Source organism: Acomys russatus, chromosome 25, assembly GCF_903995435.1.
Source record: "Acomys russatus chromosome 25, mAcoRus1.1, whole genome shotgun sequence".
Lineage (NCBI taxonomy): Eukaryota > Metazoa > Chordata > Mammalia > Rodentia > Muridae > Acomys > Acomys russatus.
In genome coordinates, this window is record NC_067161.1 from 18081716 (window position 1) to 18093845 (window position 12130).

The window sequence follows — 12130 nt, forward strand, 5'->3', positions numbered from 1 at the left end:
CCTCCACCACCAACCTCCCTACAGTCATGCATGCTCTCATATACTTAATACCTAAGCGAATGGCTGCTATATGCCAGAATCTGGATGGAGCCATCAACAGAAATGAAAGTTACATTCATGGAGGCGCCGCCACTTCAGGTGAGAGAGCACAGACAATAAGGGAATAAATTTCAGAAATTGATAAGATGCCCTAGTCAACAGGAAAGGCAAATGAAAGGCATGGAAATTGAGCGTGGCAGTTCATAGCCAGTGAGCAGGAAAAATCAAGGGAGGGTTGGGGATAAAGATTGTCAGGAGGGGCAGGTAAAGGCTAGGCCACATCAGCACTTGAGACCATGGTAAAGCCCTTCTGTGTGGCATATGTTAGCCCTGGAGGTTATGCCCAGCATATAGGTATATGGTCTAGGACTGTACTCATATGAATTGACCATGGTCCAACCCAGCATCCCCAGAACCACAGTAACTGATAGCACATCCACCACTACATAGTGCTGGTGATGCCAGCATGCAGCATGCTGGATCCTCCCCTACCACAGCAGCCTGGGAATCCATTCCCACATCATCTCTGCCACAGAGGACAGTATCAGTCACATGATGGCCCTTATCTCCGTGAGTTACTCAGCACTGAGGTATCTAAAGGGAGGCAAATGGGATTCAGAATTGACCCATCACAGAGGTTATGACTCTAGAGGGTCACCCCCTTTCCCTTTTCCATGTTGGGAAAGCATTAGCTTGACCTTGTACTCACTGTGCTGCTCTCATTCCACTGGAGAATGGGAAACAGACATGGACTCCTTCCGGTCTCTCCTCGCGTGCCAGGCCTGTTAGCTGGTTCCCCTGGAGTGGGAGGGGCGTATTACCGACAAGGTCTCCCAATTCTTTTCATGTTAAAAATAAATAGGCCCACGAAACAGTGGCATTAGTCGGCTTATCCTCAGATCTCAGGAAGCCAACCTCCGTCTCCCTGGAAAGCCAAAGCAAACAAGACATTCTCCTAGTGCAATTCCAAAAGTGAAAACCAATATAATGAGCCAACTCAAAGCACAGAAGCCATCCCGCCCGTTGGCAGCATCCTTTCTGGAAGAGCTGTATAAATATAGGCCTTAATATTTAAAATCTCGGGTCATTAATCTCTTGGAATCACCGCTTCTCCAGCTCGCTCTCCATGTGCCCGTCCGCCCCCCCAAAAATTCATTTTTAAAGCCCAGCTTGATTATGCAGCCAGCTAGTAATTTTGGTGAAAAATGACAAGTTCACTGACTGCCCTCAACCTATAGCTCCTGCATGATTTAAGTCACTGCTCTAATTTTTTTTTTTTTTTTTTTTTTTTTTTTTTTTTGTGAAGTCCAGGTAATTTAGGGCTTGGCTGTGTTTTACTGTCCTTTCCCCATCCTATTGGAGTTGCCATGATTGGCACATTCAAAATTCATAAGACCTTATCAGTCATGACCTGCAAAGTGAATTTAATTTTTGATCGCTTCTGACGCTACTGATATTTATTATGATGCCCTGCAAAGAGGTGTTGGGGGAGAAAAGGAACCAGTTAAACTTTCTTGACTAACAGAACTTTACAAGAAAATAGACTGTTGTCTCATAGTGTGGGCTCAGACAGTCCTTAGATAAGAAAGGGTTTCAGACCCTAATAATGATTTCCTCTTAGGTGACCATGAATAGTTTATATATAATATTTAATGGGAGGAAATTTCCCCTCTCAGCTGTAGCTGAACACATCCTGATCTCTTTTTAAAAGAGAATTATCCATGAATCATTAGTTCCAATTCTATCTATTTTTAATGATCATCACAATATTAAAATAAATACTGCCGGGAAAAAACACATATTGATGTAGAGATGGCGTGCTGGGGGACCATTTTCCTGGTTTTATAGAGTTAATTTGCTGACGGACCTAACACCTGAGGGCAACTCTGCGTTGCTCTGCTAAAATTGTCCTTTAAGAGTTCTTTGAAGCCAAATGTGGGTGGTACAGGCCTGTAATCCCAGCTGAGGAGGTTGAGGCACGTGCACCGTGAGTTTGAAGCCATCCTGAGCAACATAGCCAGGCCACGTCTCAGAAACAACACGTTCTTTTCATTTGAGTGCTCATGGGTAAAACAATACAGGTTGTAAGGTTTCCTACTGTCTTATATGTATCCCTTATATGTATTTGAATTTGTCTCCTCTGTCCCAGCCTGGGAAAGCCACTTTCTCTTAGTCAGTGTATAGGTCCAGGGGACTGAGTGGGTCTCAGATTGATTAGATTCTGAAGCATTTGTAGTATGACCTAGGGATTTCCTGCATGCACATTTCTTATAGATTTAATAAATATATGTATTTGTGGTTTTCTGGGACCCCCCCCCCCGAACACCTAGATTAACAAATCAGACTCTGGGCTTTGAGCCTTAGCCAAGACTGATGGCCCTGTATCCAGCATAGTGACATTAGGCACAGCCTTGAGAGAGTTGTCCACTCGTTACCCAAACGCATGTGTCAAGTCCTTAGCAGCTTTGTGTCCTTAACCTCTCAGGGTGGTTGTTGCTTCTGCAGACTTATCTCTGGAGCGTCCCATACGGTCCCACTTTATCCAGCACTTTTCTCCCTTCTGTGACCAGATCCCTGACTAAAACAGCTGTAAGGACAGAGAAGGTTTGATCTGGCTCCCAGTTTGTAAGGATTCTGGTTCCCAGTTTGTAAGGACACAGGGGCAGGAGAGATAGCTCACCATTTAAGAACACTGGCTTCTCTTCCAGAGGACCTGGGTTAGATTCCCAGCACCCACGTGACAGGGAACCATCTGTAACTACAGTTGCAGGGAATCTGACACCCTCTTCTGGCCTCTACACATACATGGTACATAGGCATACATGCAAGCAGAACACCCATATACTTATTTTTTCTTTTTTTTTACTAAAAGGGATATGGCCCATCAAAGTTGGAAAGACGTGGAAGTAGGGGCATAAGATGGCCATTTGAGTCAGAAGCCGTGAAGGAGAGGCAGGGGGGGCAGGGAATGCTAGTCCTCAGCTGGCTTTCTCCTTTCCCCCTTTTATTCAGTCAGAGACCCTGGCCCACTGAACAGCGCCACCCACATTCAGGGTCCACCTTCCCTTCATAATTAATCCTGTCTTGAAACACCCTCACAAACACAACCAGAGGTGTGTCTCCTAGGTGACACCAAATCTAGTCAGGTTACAGTCGGAGTTAACCATCATAAACACAAATCTAAATTTCCACCTCAGAGAAGCAACGGGTAGGATGACATTCTAGGGGCCAAAGTGGAGATGGAGTGGTGGTGCCGGAAAGATGTTGGTCCAAAGGATACAGAATCTCAGTTGGGCAAGAGGAAGATCCTTGAAAGGTGTACCCTATACCATGATGGCTATAGTCAATAATGATGTATTGTCTACTTGGAAATTTCTGAGGGTAGGTTTTGAGTGTCCTTACAAGTAATAATAGATGACTTCCAAGGTTTTGAGTGTGCCAGATAGCTTGATTTGGCCATTCCACAGTGAGCACATATTCCAAAACATTACAAATGTATAAATGAATACAAAACTGGGGGGAAAGGTCTGAGTGGTCCCCCACAGTGTCTATACCTATCAAACTGTCACGTTCCCAATCCCCACCATCAATTATTTCCAAACCAGAAGATATCTCACCGCGTGATATCACCCAAAAAGGGTTGAGCCCCAAAGTTCTAATCACCAACTAAAATCCCAATCCATACCCCGCACCGCTGAGGAAGCAATCTTTCCCAGTGGCCGAGGGACTTGCCCTATGCTACAAGTCTGAGCACCAGGAGTGGACGAGAGGGAAAGAGTCAAAAAAGGGGCTTCCTCTTTAGTGAGAGCAGCCCCTGTGTGTTGTTCTAAGAAAATGCTTTGCTAGACAGCTACCCTGAGGGTGAGCGAGATTAGGCTAATCCAGGGTGTTTGCTCGTTAAGGCCCTTACAGACACACACACAAAAAAATGGAAGCCTGAGGAAAAGCACAGTGTAAGCTGACGCGTTTGTGAGCGCAATCTGGATTTGTCTGAGGCGATCTCGTCAGCTAAAAGGATACACCAGACAGCTGTGCAGAAGGGGCCTTAACCTAGGAAGTGTCTTAAGATTTACAGGCTTTGGAAGCAGGACAGAAGGGAGCAGAGGTCTGGGCAAAAGTTGCTGCATGGCCTTTTCCGAGGCTGGGAGATGAAGGAGGGAGAGAGGGCAAAGCTACTCCCTTTTGTGTGAGTTTAAGAGGCTGAGCAGCTGGGTGTCTGGCCCCACTGGAGGCCATCATTTCCAAATCTTCTCAGATGTGCTTTTTCTCAATAGCCACTTGTCTCCTCCTTGTTGGCCTGTGAAGACCTCAGCCCTCCCTCTCCCACACAAAAGCAAGGACCCATTGATTTATGTGGTTGAATGAAAGGAACTGGAGAGGTTTCTTGTCACAGGAAATTGGTGCGCCTCTCCTGCCAGTGACAGGAGCCCAAAGGCCAGCCCTGAGCTAATAACTGAGGAAAAGAAATGCCCCTCCACATGGGCCATTAGCAAGAATCTGTGGCCCAGCTCACACTGGGATGCTGAAAGTCTACAGCAGAGGGCTCCCTGCACCTTTGAGAGCAGACTAGCTATTGTACCTGCAACTCCAAGACCAAGCTAACCCTGTGCCTACACCTTTGAGGCCAGGCTAGCCACCACACCTGCACCTTCAGGGCCAGGCTAGCCACCACACCTGCACCTTCAGGGCCGGGCTAGCCACCACACCTGTACCTTCAGGGCCGGGCTAGCCACCACACCTGTACCTTCAGGGCCGGGCTAGCCACCACACCTGCACCTTTGAGGCCAGGCTAACCACCACACCTGCACCTTCAAGGCTAGGCTAGCCACTGCACCTGTACCTTCAGGGCCAGGCTAGCCACCACACCTGCACCTTCAGGGCTGGGCTAGCCACTGCACCTGCACCTTCAGGGCCAGGCTAGCCACCACATGCACTGTGTTTGGGAGACCCTTCTAACACCCAGTATAACCCTCTGAATCTCTGGATGTGTCACCTAAATGAGGAGCATTCCCAGCCAGTGACACATCCATCTCAAAGGTGTTCTTTGAGAGTCTTGTGATTTGCTTGTATCACACAGCTGAGAGGATGCATCATCCTTGCTCAGAGACTCCTTCGGGTCAGGGATGAGAAGTGACTGGGGAGGTGAAATACCACAGACTTTCAAGATGATAATCAGTACTGGAGTACAAGACAGGAAAGCAATGCATAAGGAAGCCTACCCTGGCCTTTGCTTGGGCGGGGCCCATGCTACCCTGTCTGTACTGTTAAATACTTGATCTTGGCACCTGAGACCAAGGCCCTTGGCTTGAGGTTGGTTTTGGTTTGGGGTTCGTTCTGTTTGTTGTTGGTGTTGGTTTTAGTTCTGGTTTGGTTTGGGGGGAGTCAGCGGGGTTTTGTTTTTGTTTTGTTGAGACAAGGTGTCACTATGTGTGTAGCACAGGCTGGCCTCCGAACTCCCAACCCATCTGCCTCAACCTCCAATGTGCGAGGATCACAGAGCGTCAGAATGCCCAGCATGCTTAGCTTCTGGGTCAGGCAAGACTTTGGTGGGCATTCCTTAGAACCCGGGAAGACATACAAAGGCAGCATACATTACCCTGAGGCAGTGGGAAAGGTGTTCTTTAGGCATTGCCTCTCGTGCTCTGAATAAATAAATCGTTTGATTGATCAGTTAATCTGTACCAGTTTTTGAATGGCTGAACTGCTGGGTGCGTACTTCAGGAAGAGTGTTATCACACCCTGTGAGCCATGTTCTCAGACTTTCCCATTAATGTTTTCAGAGACATCAGCAAGAATCAGATATCGGACATAGCTCCAGATGCCTTCCAGGGCCTGAAATCACTCACGTCGCTGTAAGTGGGGCAGGGCTGGGAGGCGCAGTCGCCGTATTCTTCAGGAGGTGTTTATCACGGCTTTGTGTTCCCTTACCCACTTGTGGCAATCCAGTAAAAGAAACAAATATTTCTTCGGGGGAAATTGATCTTGGGGAATATTTCTACAACTCACATGCATTATTTTTATTGATTAAGTGCCCAAGCAGCTTTCTCAGTTATTGGCTTCTAATTCGAATGCGTCTTGGGCTCTCACCGCTCTCGCCCTCCCACCTCATGCTGCACAGTGCTGTCTCAGGGGAGACGGGGGGGGGGGGGGGGTGGAGAGAATGGTCATGTATGTCTGAGATGAGGGCCATGGCTCACCACCCTTCCTCCCACAGTCTGTGGCCTCGTTGAAGAACGACAGCATTTCCTTTTCTGGTTTTCAGGCTAGTTCCAACCGTGTGGTCATTGTTCAAAAAAAAGATCCACCCCATCCCATCACCCTTACTTTCTTGGATTTTTTTTTTTTTTTTTTTTTTTTTTTAGCCCAGTGGTGAGATACAAAGCCTCACCCACCAAGGGCCACTAGACTCCCAGGCTATGAAGGTGTGGGGTTTTGCCCTCCTTCCCTCAGCAGCTCACTCGGGGATAGGCAGTCCCTTGAGCCTTCTCTGCATGCTGTCTCGGGGAGAATGGAGACAGTGATCCCTTCCTTGCCTAAACACACTGCATGACTGACATGTTACAGTAATAACAAAACTGGCAGTGTTCATGAAGCACTGATGGTGAGTGACCAGGAAGCACTCCTCTAGGAGTCTCACGTGCTGAATCCTCACAGAAACATAAGGCGTGGCATCTACTGTCATGTATGTAAGCCCCCTTTACTGCTTTTGTTCCCATCTATAACCCTGGCACCCTCAAACCATACCTGGCACAGAGTGATTAAAGAAGAGATGTACGGCTGGGAAGAGGGCCGTGACCTCCACATATGCACACAAGTGGTGACACCGCACCCGTATAAACACATACACCGGCATACATCACCGGGAGGACGGGGGGGGGGGGGGGGGGGGGAGGGGTAGGAGGGAAGAGGGGTAGCATGTTAAACAGATGAGAAACACTTAGCTGAAAACACACTAATGCGTGTGAGAGATGGGATTTGAGCATACAATTCAGACATAGGGCGTTTGATACAGACTTTCTCTCCTGATCACTGCGCTGTGGGGCCCTCTCTATAGAATGTGCAAAGTGTAGCATCAGCTACAGCAATAGTTTCATCAGCTGATACATTTATATCATCTGGTGCCTTGTTCCCTTCCACACCCCAGACAATAAAGAGGGTGCTCATAAGCACACTGCCTCTGCTTTTCCTCTTCACAACCCGTTTGCCTAGTTTATGGGTGTGCAGGTAACAAGATGCACATATCTTCCCATCCCACTGGGCAGGGGCCGAGGACAGGAAGTCCCTGATTCAGCTGGTGTCTGCTGCCTGCTGAGTAAATTAGTTTCATTTATCGAATAGAACATCTGGCTGGGATATCAAAGACGGGGCCTCGTGTGAGATTAGCGTCTGCTTATCGTGATGAGTGTCAGAGACTGGAGGAAACAGAGAGGCCCCCTGCCAACAGGATCCCATCCCAACCTTGCCAGTCGCCTTGTCTGGTCTCCCTTAGCCAAGCTTTTGGAACAGTCACCAGATAGTGGGACCATTCCCATCTTGGAGAGGAAATAGCCAACCAGGAACTTGGCACACGAATAGGGAGCTCCGAGATGCGTACCAAGCATTAAGTAAAGCAGCTCTCACCTTCTGTTTATTCAGCCCCCCTCCGATTAGTAGATGCCCGCTGTGTCAGTGAGCAGTGTTGTTGGCAGTAACTGACCAGGAACTGAAGAGGCCAGCCCCCAGAGCTCATGAAGGTGATAGTGTAGGGTAAGGGGGTGGCGAGCCTTTACCCCAGGCCTGTTCAGCAAGTCAGACATTCACTCAGTGAACAGTCATTGTTCACTGCTCTTTCTCTACCAAAACATTCAGGAGAGTTAAAAGAAGAGCATAAAAACCAAGCCTAAAGGGGCTGCGTGCGTGCCTCAGCCATTAAGTGCACTGGCTACTCTTCTAGAAGACCTGGGTTCAATTCCCAGTACCTACCTGGCAGCTCATAATGAACTGTAACTGCAGTCTCAGGGGCTCTGACATCCTATTCAGGCCTCTGCAGGCACTGGGCGCGCGCGCACGCACACACACACACACACACACACACACACACACACACACACACACAGAGTAAACAGACATACAAGCAGGCAAAGCCCCCATACGTTTAAAATAATAATGATAGACCAAGCCTAAATAAATGTGTAAGTAATGCAACGTAACAGAAAGTAAGTGCTAGCGGGAAGCAAAATGAGATAATAGATGGCAGAAATCCATAACTAAAAACATTCAGGAGACTTCTCCAGAGGGAGGCTTGTTTGGGCTCAGACGTGAAAGGCTAGTGAAGGTAACCAAGGCAAGGCCTCAGGTGGGAACCCACTCAGGCTACAGGCCTGCATCCTTGAGGCTGACACATAGGCAGGCAGGTTGTTGACCTGCCCGGCTTGAGGATGTCCTATACCAAAGACTGGTGGACTGCATGAGGACCCGCCACCCCACCCCACCCCCAGCAGCCTCTGCCACTCTAGAAGCTCTGACATCCATTGAGATGAACAGGCATTACTACATTTGGCACAGTGAGCAGTGGGACATTAATATGAATTACAAATGTGAGCCTGTGCCATCATGCTGACTTCTATTTAGTCATTAATTTGTTGAAGCATTAATGAAACACACCCGCAGGCTGATGGAGGACTCACTCTTCACTCCCAGTGGCTTCTGGAAACAGGCGCCAGCGGAGGGAGGGGGAAGGGGCTGTTTCCCTCTCATTCGCTGATTCTTCCTCCTAATATTTTGCCTCCTCAAATGACTGTCAGCCTAGATTCGAGATCTGAGTGGGAATTAGTTCAAAATTGTGTAGTCTCTGTACTTAGACCTAAGAAGGAGTTTTAACAGAAGCCCTCTTTAAGCTTGCTTCCTGATCGAAGAGGAGGCTGGACCCCACAGACAGCAAAGTCTGTCATGAGAGAGGCAGAGAGTCTCAGTTGCAGGTTGAAAGACCTGCTGTGCACTGGGCTTAAAAGGTAAACTCATATTCCTTTCCCAGGCCTTCTCAAGTCACCAAACATAAGGCCTCGAAATAGGGGGCACCAGTGTAGGGGACACTGTGAGCCCGAAAGATAAAATGAAAAAAAAAATCTTCCGAGTTCCTTCTCTCTTAGCTCTGAAAGAATGGGACAGGCACATGGAGAGGAGAAAAAAGCTGCCTTCATCAGAGATAGCAAAACTCCTCAGCCTCCCCATTGAGCCAGGCCTCCACTCAGCAAAGCCTGCGCCATCTGGAGATGCCCCCACACACCCAAAGCCCTGCTGGCTGCCTGGATGATTAAAGAACTGAGCTCAGGAATTCCTGGGATGCGGTGGGATATTAAAAGGAAACATTCTATAGGCTGGCTCAGCCTAATCAATACCCATTGAAGACATAGGCTGGCCTCCCACACTGCTTATTTACAGTGGGGCCCGAGTCACGCTCGCTCGCTAGCTCGCTCACAGCTCAGGAGGTACCACAAAGGGGCTGCTGCTTCCTTGTGAGGCAGATGTACTGGGCTGGGCTGGAGTGCAGCAGAATGGAGCCCTCTGTACCTCAGCTCCAGCACAGCATCCCTAGCACAGGATGAACGGAACTGCTTGTCTCTGTCTCAGCGAAGTTAGGATGGGGCAGGTGACCCGAGACCTGCCCCCAGAAGTGACAGAGGGGATGGCCTGCCTTTCATCCTGCTGATTGCTGTCATCTGCTTTCTTCCAGGGTGCTCTATGGGAACAAGATCACAGAGATCCCCAAGGGACTGTTTGATGGGCTGGTGTCCCTGCAGCTGCTGTGAGTAGGAACCGTATACTTTCTTGCATCCCTAGGACTGGTTTTGTAGAGCAAAAACGTTAATCCATGCTCTGGAGCGTTCCTTTGACTTTACACCTATCCTACGGGCCACCAAGGCCTCTCCAAGGCCAAAGAGGCAGAGAGTTGGCAGAGAACACCAAGACCAGTGTACATAAGCCTGGATGATACAGTCCAGAACCCTGGCCCCAGTGTGAGTCATGAATAGGTTCGTGGAAGGAAGAAATGAATTGAATCCCACAAGAGGCAATTTCCTACAGAGGTGTACTAAGACTTTGGGGAACTGCAACCTTCCCAAGGCAAACGCTGCTCTGAAAGCCACAACAGCTGCCCAGAAGCACGTGACCTTGAGAAAGGTGTGGGTGGGAGAAGCCATTGGAGACGAGCAAAACCAGTCAGCAGTGTGACAATCTGGCAAGACAGGCTGAGGGGGAAAGTGTTTATTTCATTTAAAGGAAGATCTCTTGCTTGAGTTTTAAGCTCTGAGCTTATTTGTTGGCATTTATTTCATTCTGGGCATGTGAGCTTAAATGTTTGAAGAAGATATTGAACTCTGATGTGGAGATCTAAAGAAAGAAAGGAATTTAGCTTATTTGAGATTTTTATGACGAGCGAGAATCATCCCTGGTTTCTGACCAGGTGGCTGGTATGTCTACACACATGCGCGGTGTCTGGATTTGGGACTGTGTGTGCGTGCAGATGAATCTGTATCTAGTCTGTGACTGTCATAGTTCCTGTTGGTATTAAGAAGTAACCTTGAGGACCCCAGGAGCATCAGAGAATACCAACTCTCAGGGAGGTACATGACTTTGCCCTGTATCACACAGCAAAGTGTGCAAAGTGAGTCCTGTATTTCTAAAGGCCCCTGGCCCTCAGAAGAGTGTATGACAGGATCTTATAGGCCTGAATAGGAGTACAGACTGATTTGCATGCAAATGTCTCTTTAAGAAATACTACCTCCAAGCCAGACAAGGTAGTTCGGAGCTTTAATTCCAGGCCTCAGATTAAAGCAGAAGAGTCATTAAGTGAGGGCGGCCAGATATATAACATCCAATTCCCAATAAAGAGAGGTCCCAGACTCCCTGCCTCCCTTGGACAGTGAGGAGGAGCCAAAACATAATTTTATGGACCAAGTGGTCCAGCCAATCTCTGAATGGGATGGGTAAAAAAAAAAACTCAAGGCCAAAGACACCAAGCAGTAGATGGGGACAAGGACACTTTAGAAGACTTCCTCTGGCCCTCCCCCATCTCATACCTTCCCAGCCTAAACTCCCAAGTCCCTGACAGATTGTCCCCGGATGTCTGCCAATGTGAATCATGTTGGAATGAAATGTCCATCAAGTAACTGGACCGAGGATCCAGCACAGTAACCATCAGACTGGTTTGACACAGCTGAAAACCAGAGAGAGGAAACCCCTGTCTGTTTGCTGCATTTTGCTGGCCCGTCCTCCGCTGCTATCTCAATCTGCCTAGCTGTCGGTGGGCAGAGGTGAGTGCGAAGGTCCCAGCCCTCTGTGGGTCTATAAGGCCGTTCTGTGGAATGGCATGGCCAGGGTTCCAGAAGGATCTGGGTGTTTCACAGATGGTATTCTTTGCTCCTAACAGAGAAACAAAGTTACAACTGCCACCACAGGGCTGGTTAACTGTAGCCATTGATCCCCCAGGAGAAAAATAACAATGGCATCTGCCTGGAGGTGGACTTAGGGGATACTGTGTCCAGCCAGGCTGGTGTGAATGAGCTTTTATGGTATAGGCATGCCCATGTCACACTAAGGAGAGTAGACCGGACAGCAAAGTGCTCAGTATTGTGAATGGTGTGTATCAAGGATTCAAACAAAGGAAACGTGTTCCCTGCTTACAAACTGACAGCAGTGAGGAGGTTATGAGCGCCCTCATCTCACCCCACCCCCACCCCCGGGCTGGAAAGGCAGCGCCAGCTGAACAGCACCACTTTGAGCAGATGGAATTGACTAGCTAGGGGGTGAAAACATTGCTTCTCCCTCTGTGGAGACCAGGAGTTGATACAACTCAGGCTGGCTCGCTTTCCAGAAAGAGCCCGCAGGCGGGGAGGCTAAAGCCCATCATCCCGGCTCTGACCTGCTGTTGAGCAGTTGGAAAGCGGGTCCCCATTAGATCAAATTTAGGGTTCAGTGGACTGTAGATTGGATTTCTCCTCATTTGGCTGGAGATCGTCTGATAAGGAGGCTACTATTAGAATGCCCTGGTTGAGGGGGTGATTTCATCTCCTTTGACTCAAAGGCAGTCCATGGGAGGTCTGTCTCCCCCTCT

The 12130-nt window shown here is 48.6% G+C and overlaps 1 protein-coding gene across 1 annotated transcript in view; it reads left to right on the forward strand.

Moving 5' to 3' along the window:
• The window catches only part of Slit3 (slit guidance ligand 3), a 588765-nt gene that overhangs the window by 475873 nt on the left and 100762 nt on the right, over positions 1-12130 (forward strand). The window contains exons 11-12 of the mRNA XM_051168450.1: positions 5820-5891; positions 9752-9823. Of these exons, the coding sequence (XP_051024407.1) occupies positions 5820-5891; positions 9752-9823 (144 nt within the window). The remainder of the gene's footprint in view (positions 1-5819; positions 5892-9751; positions 9824-12130) is intronic.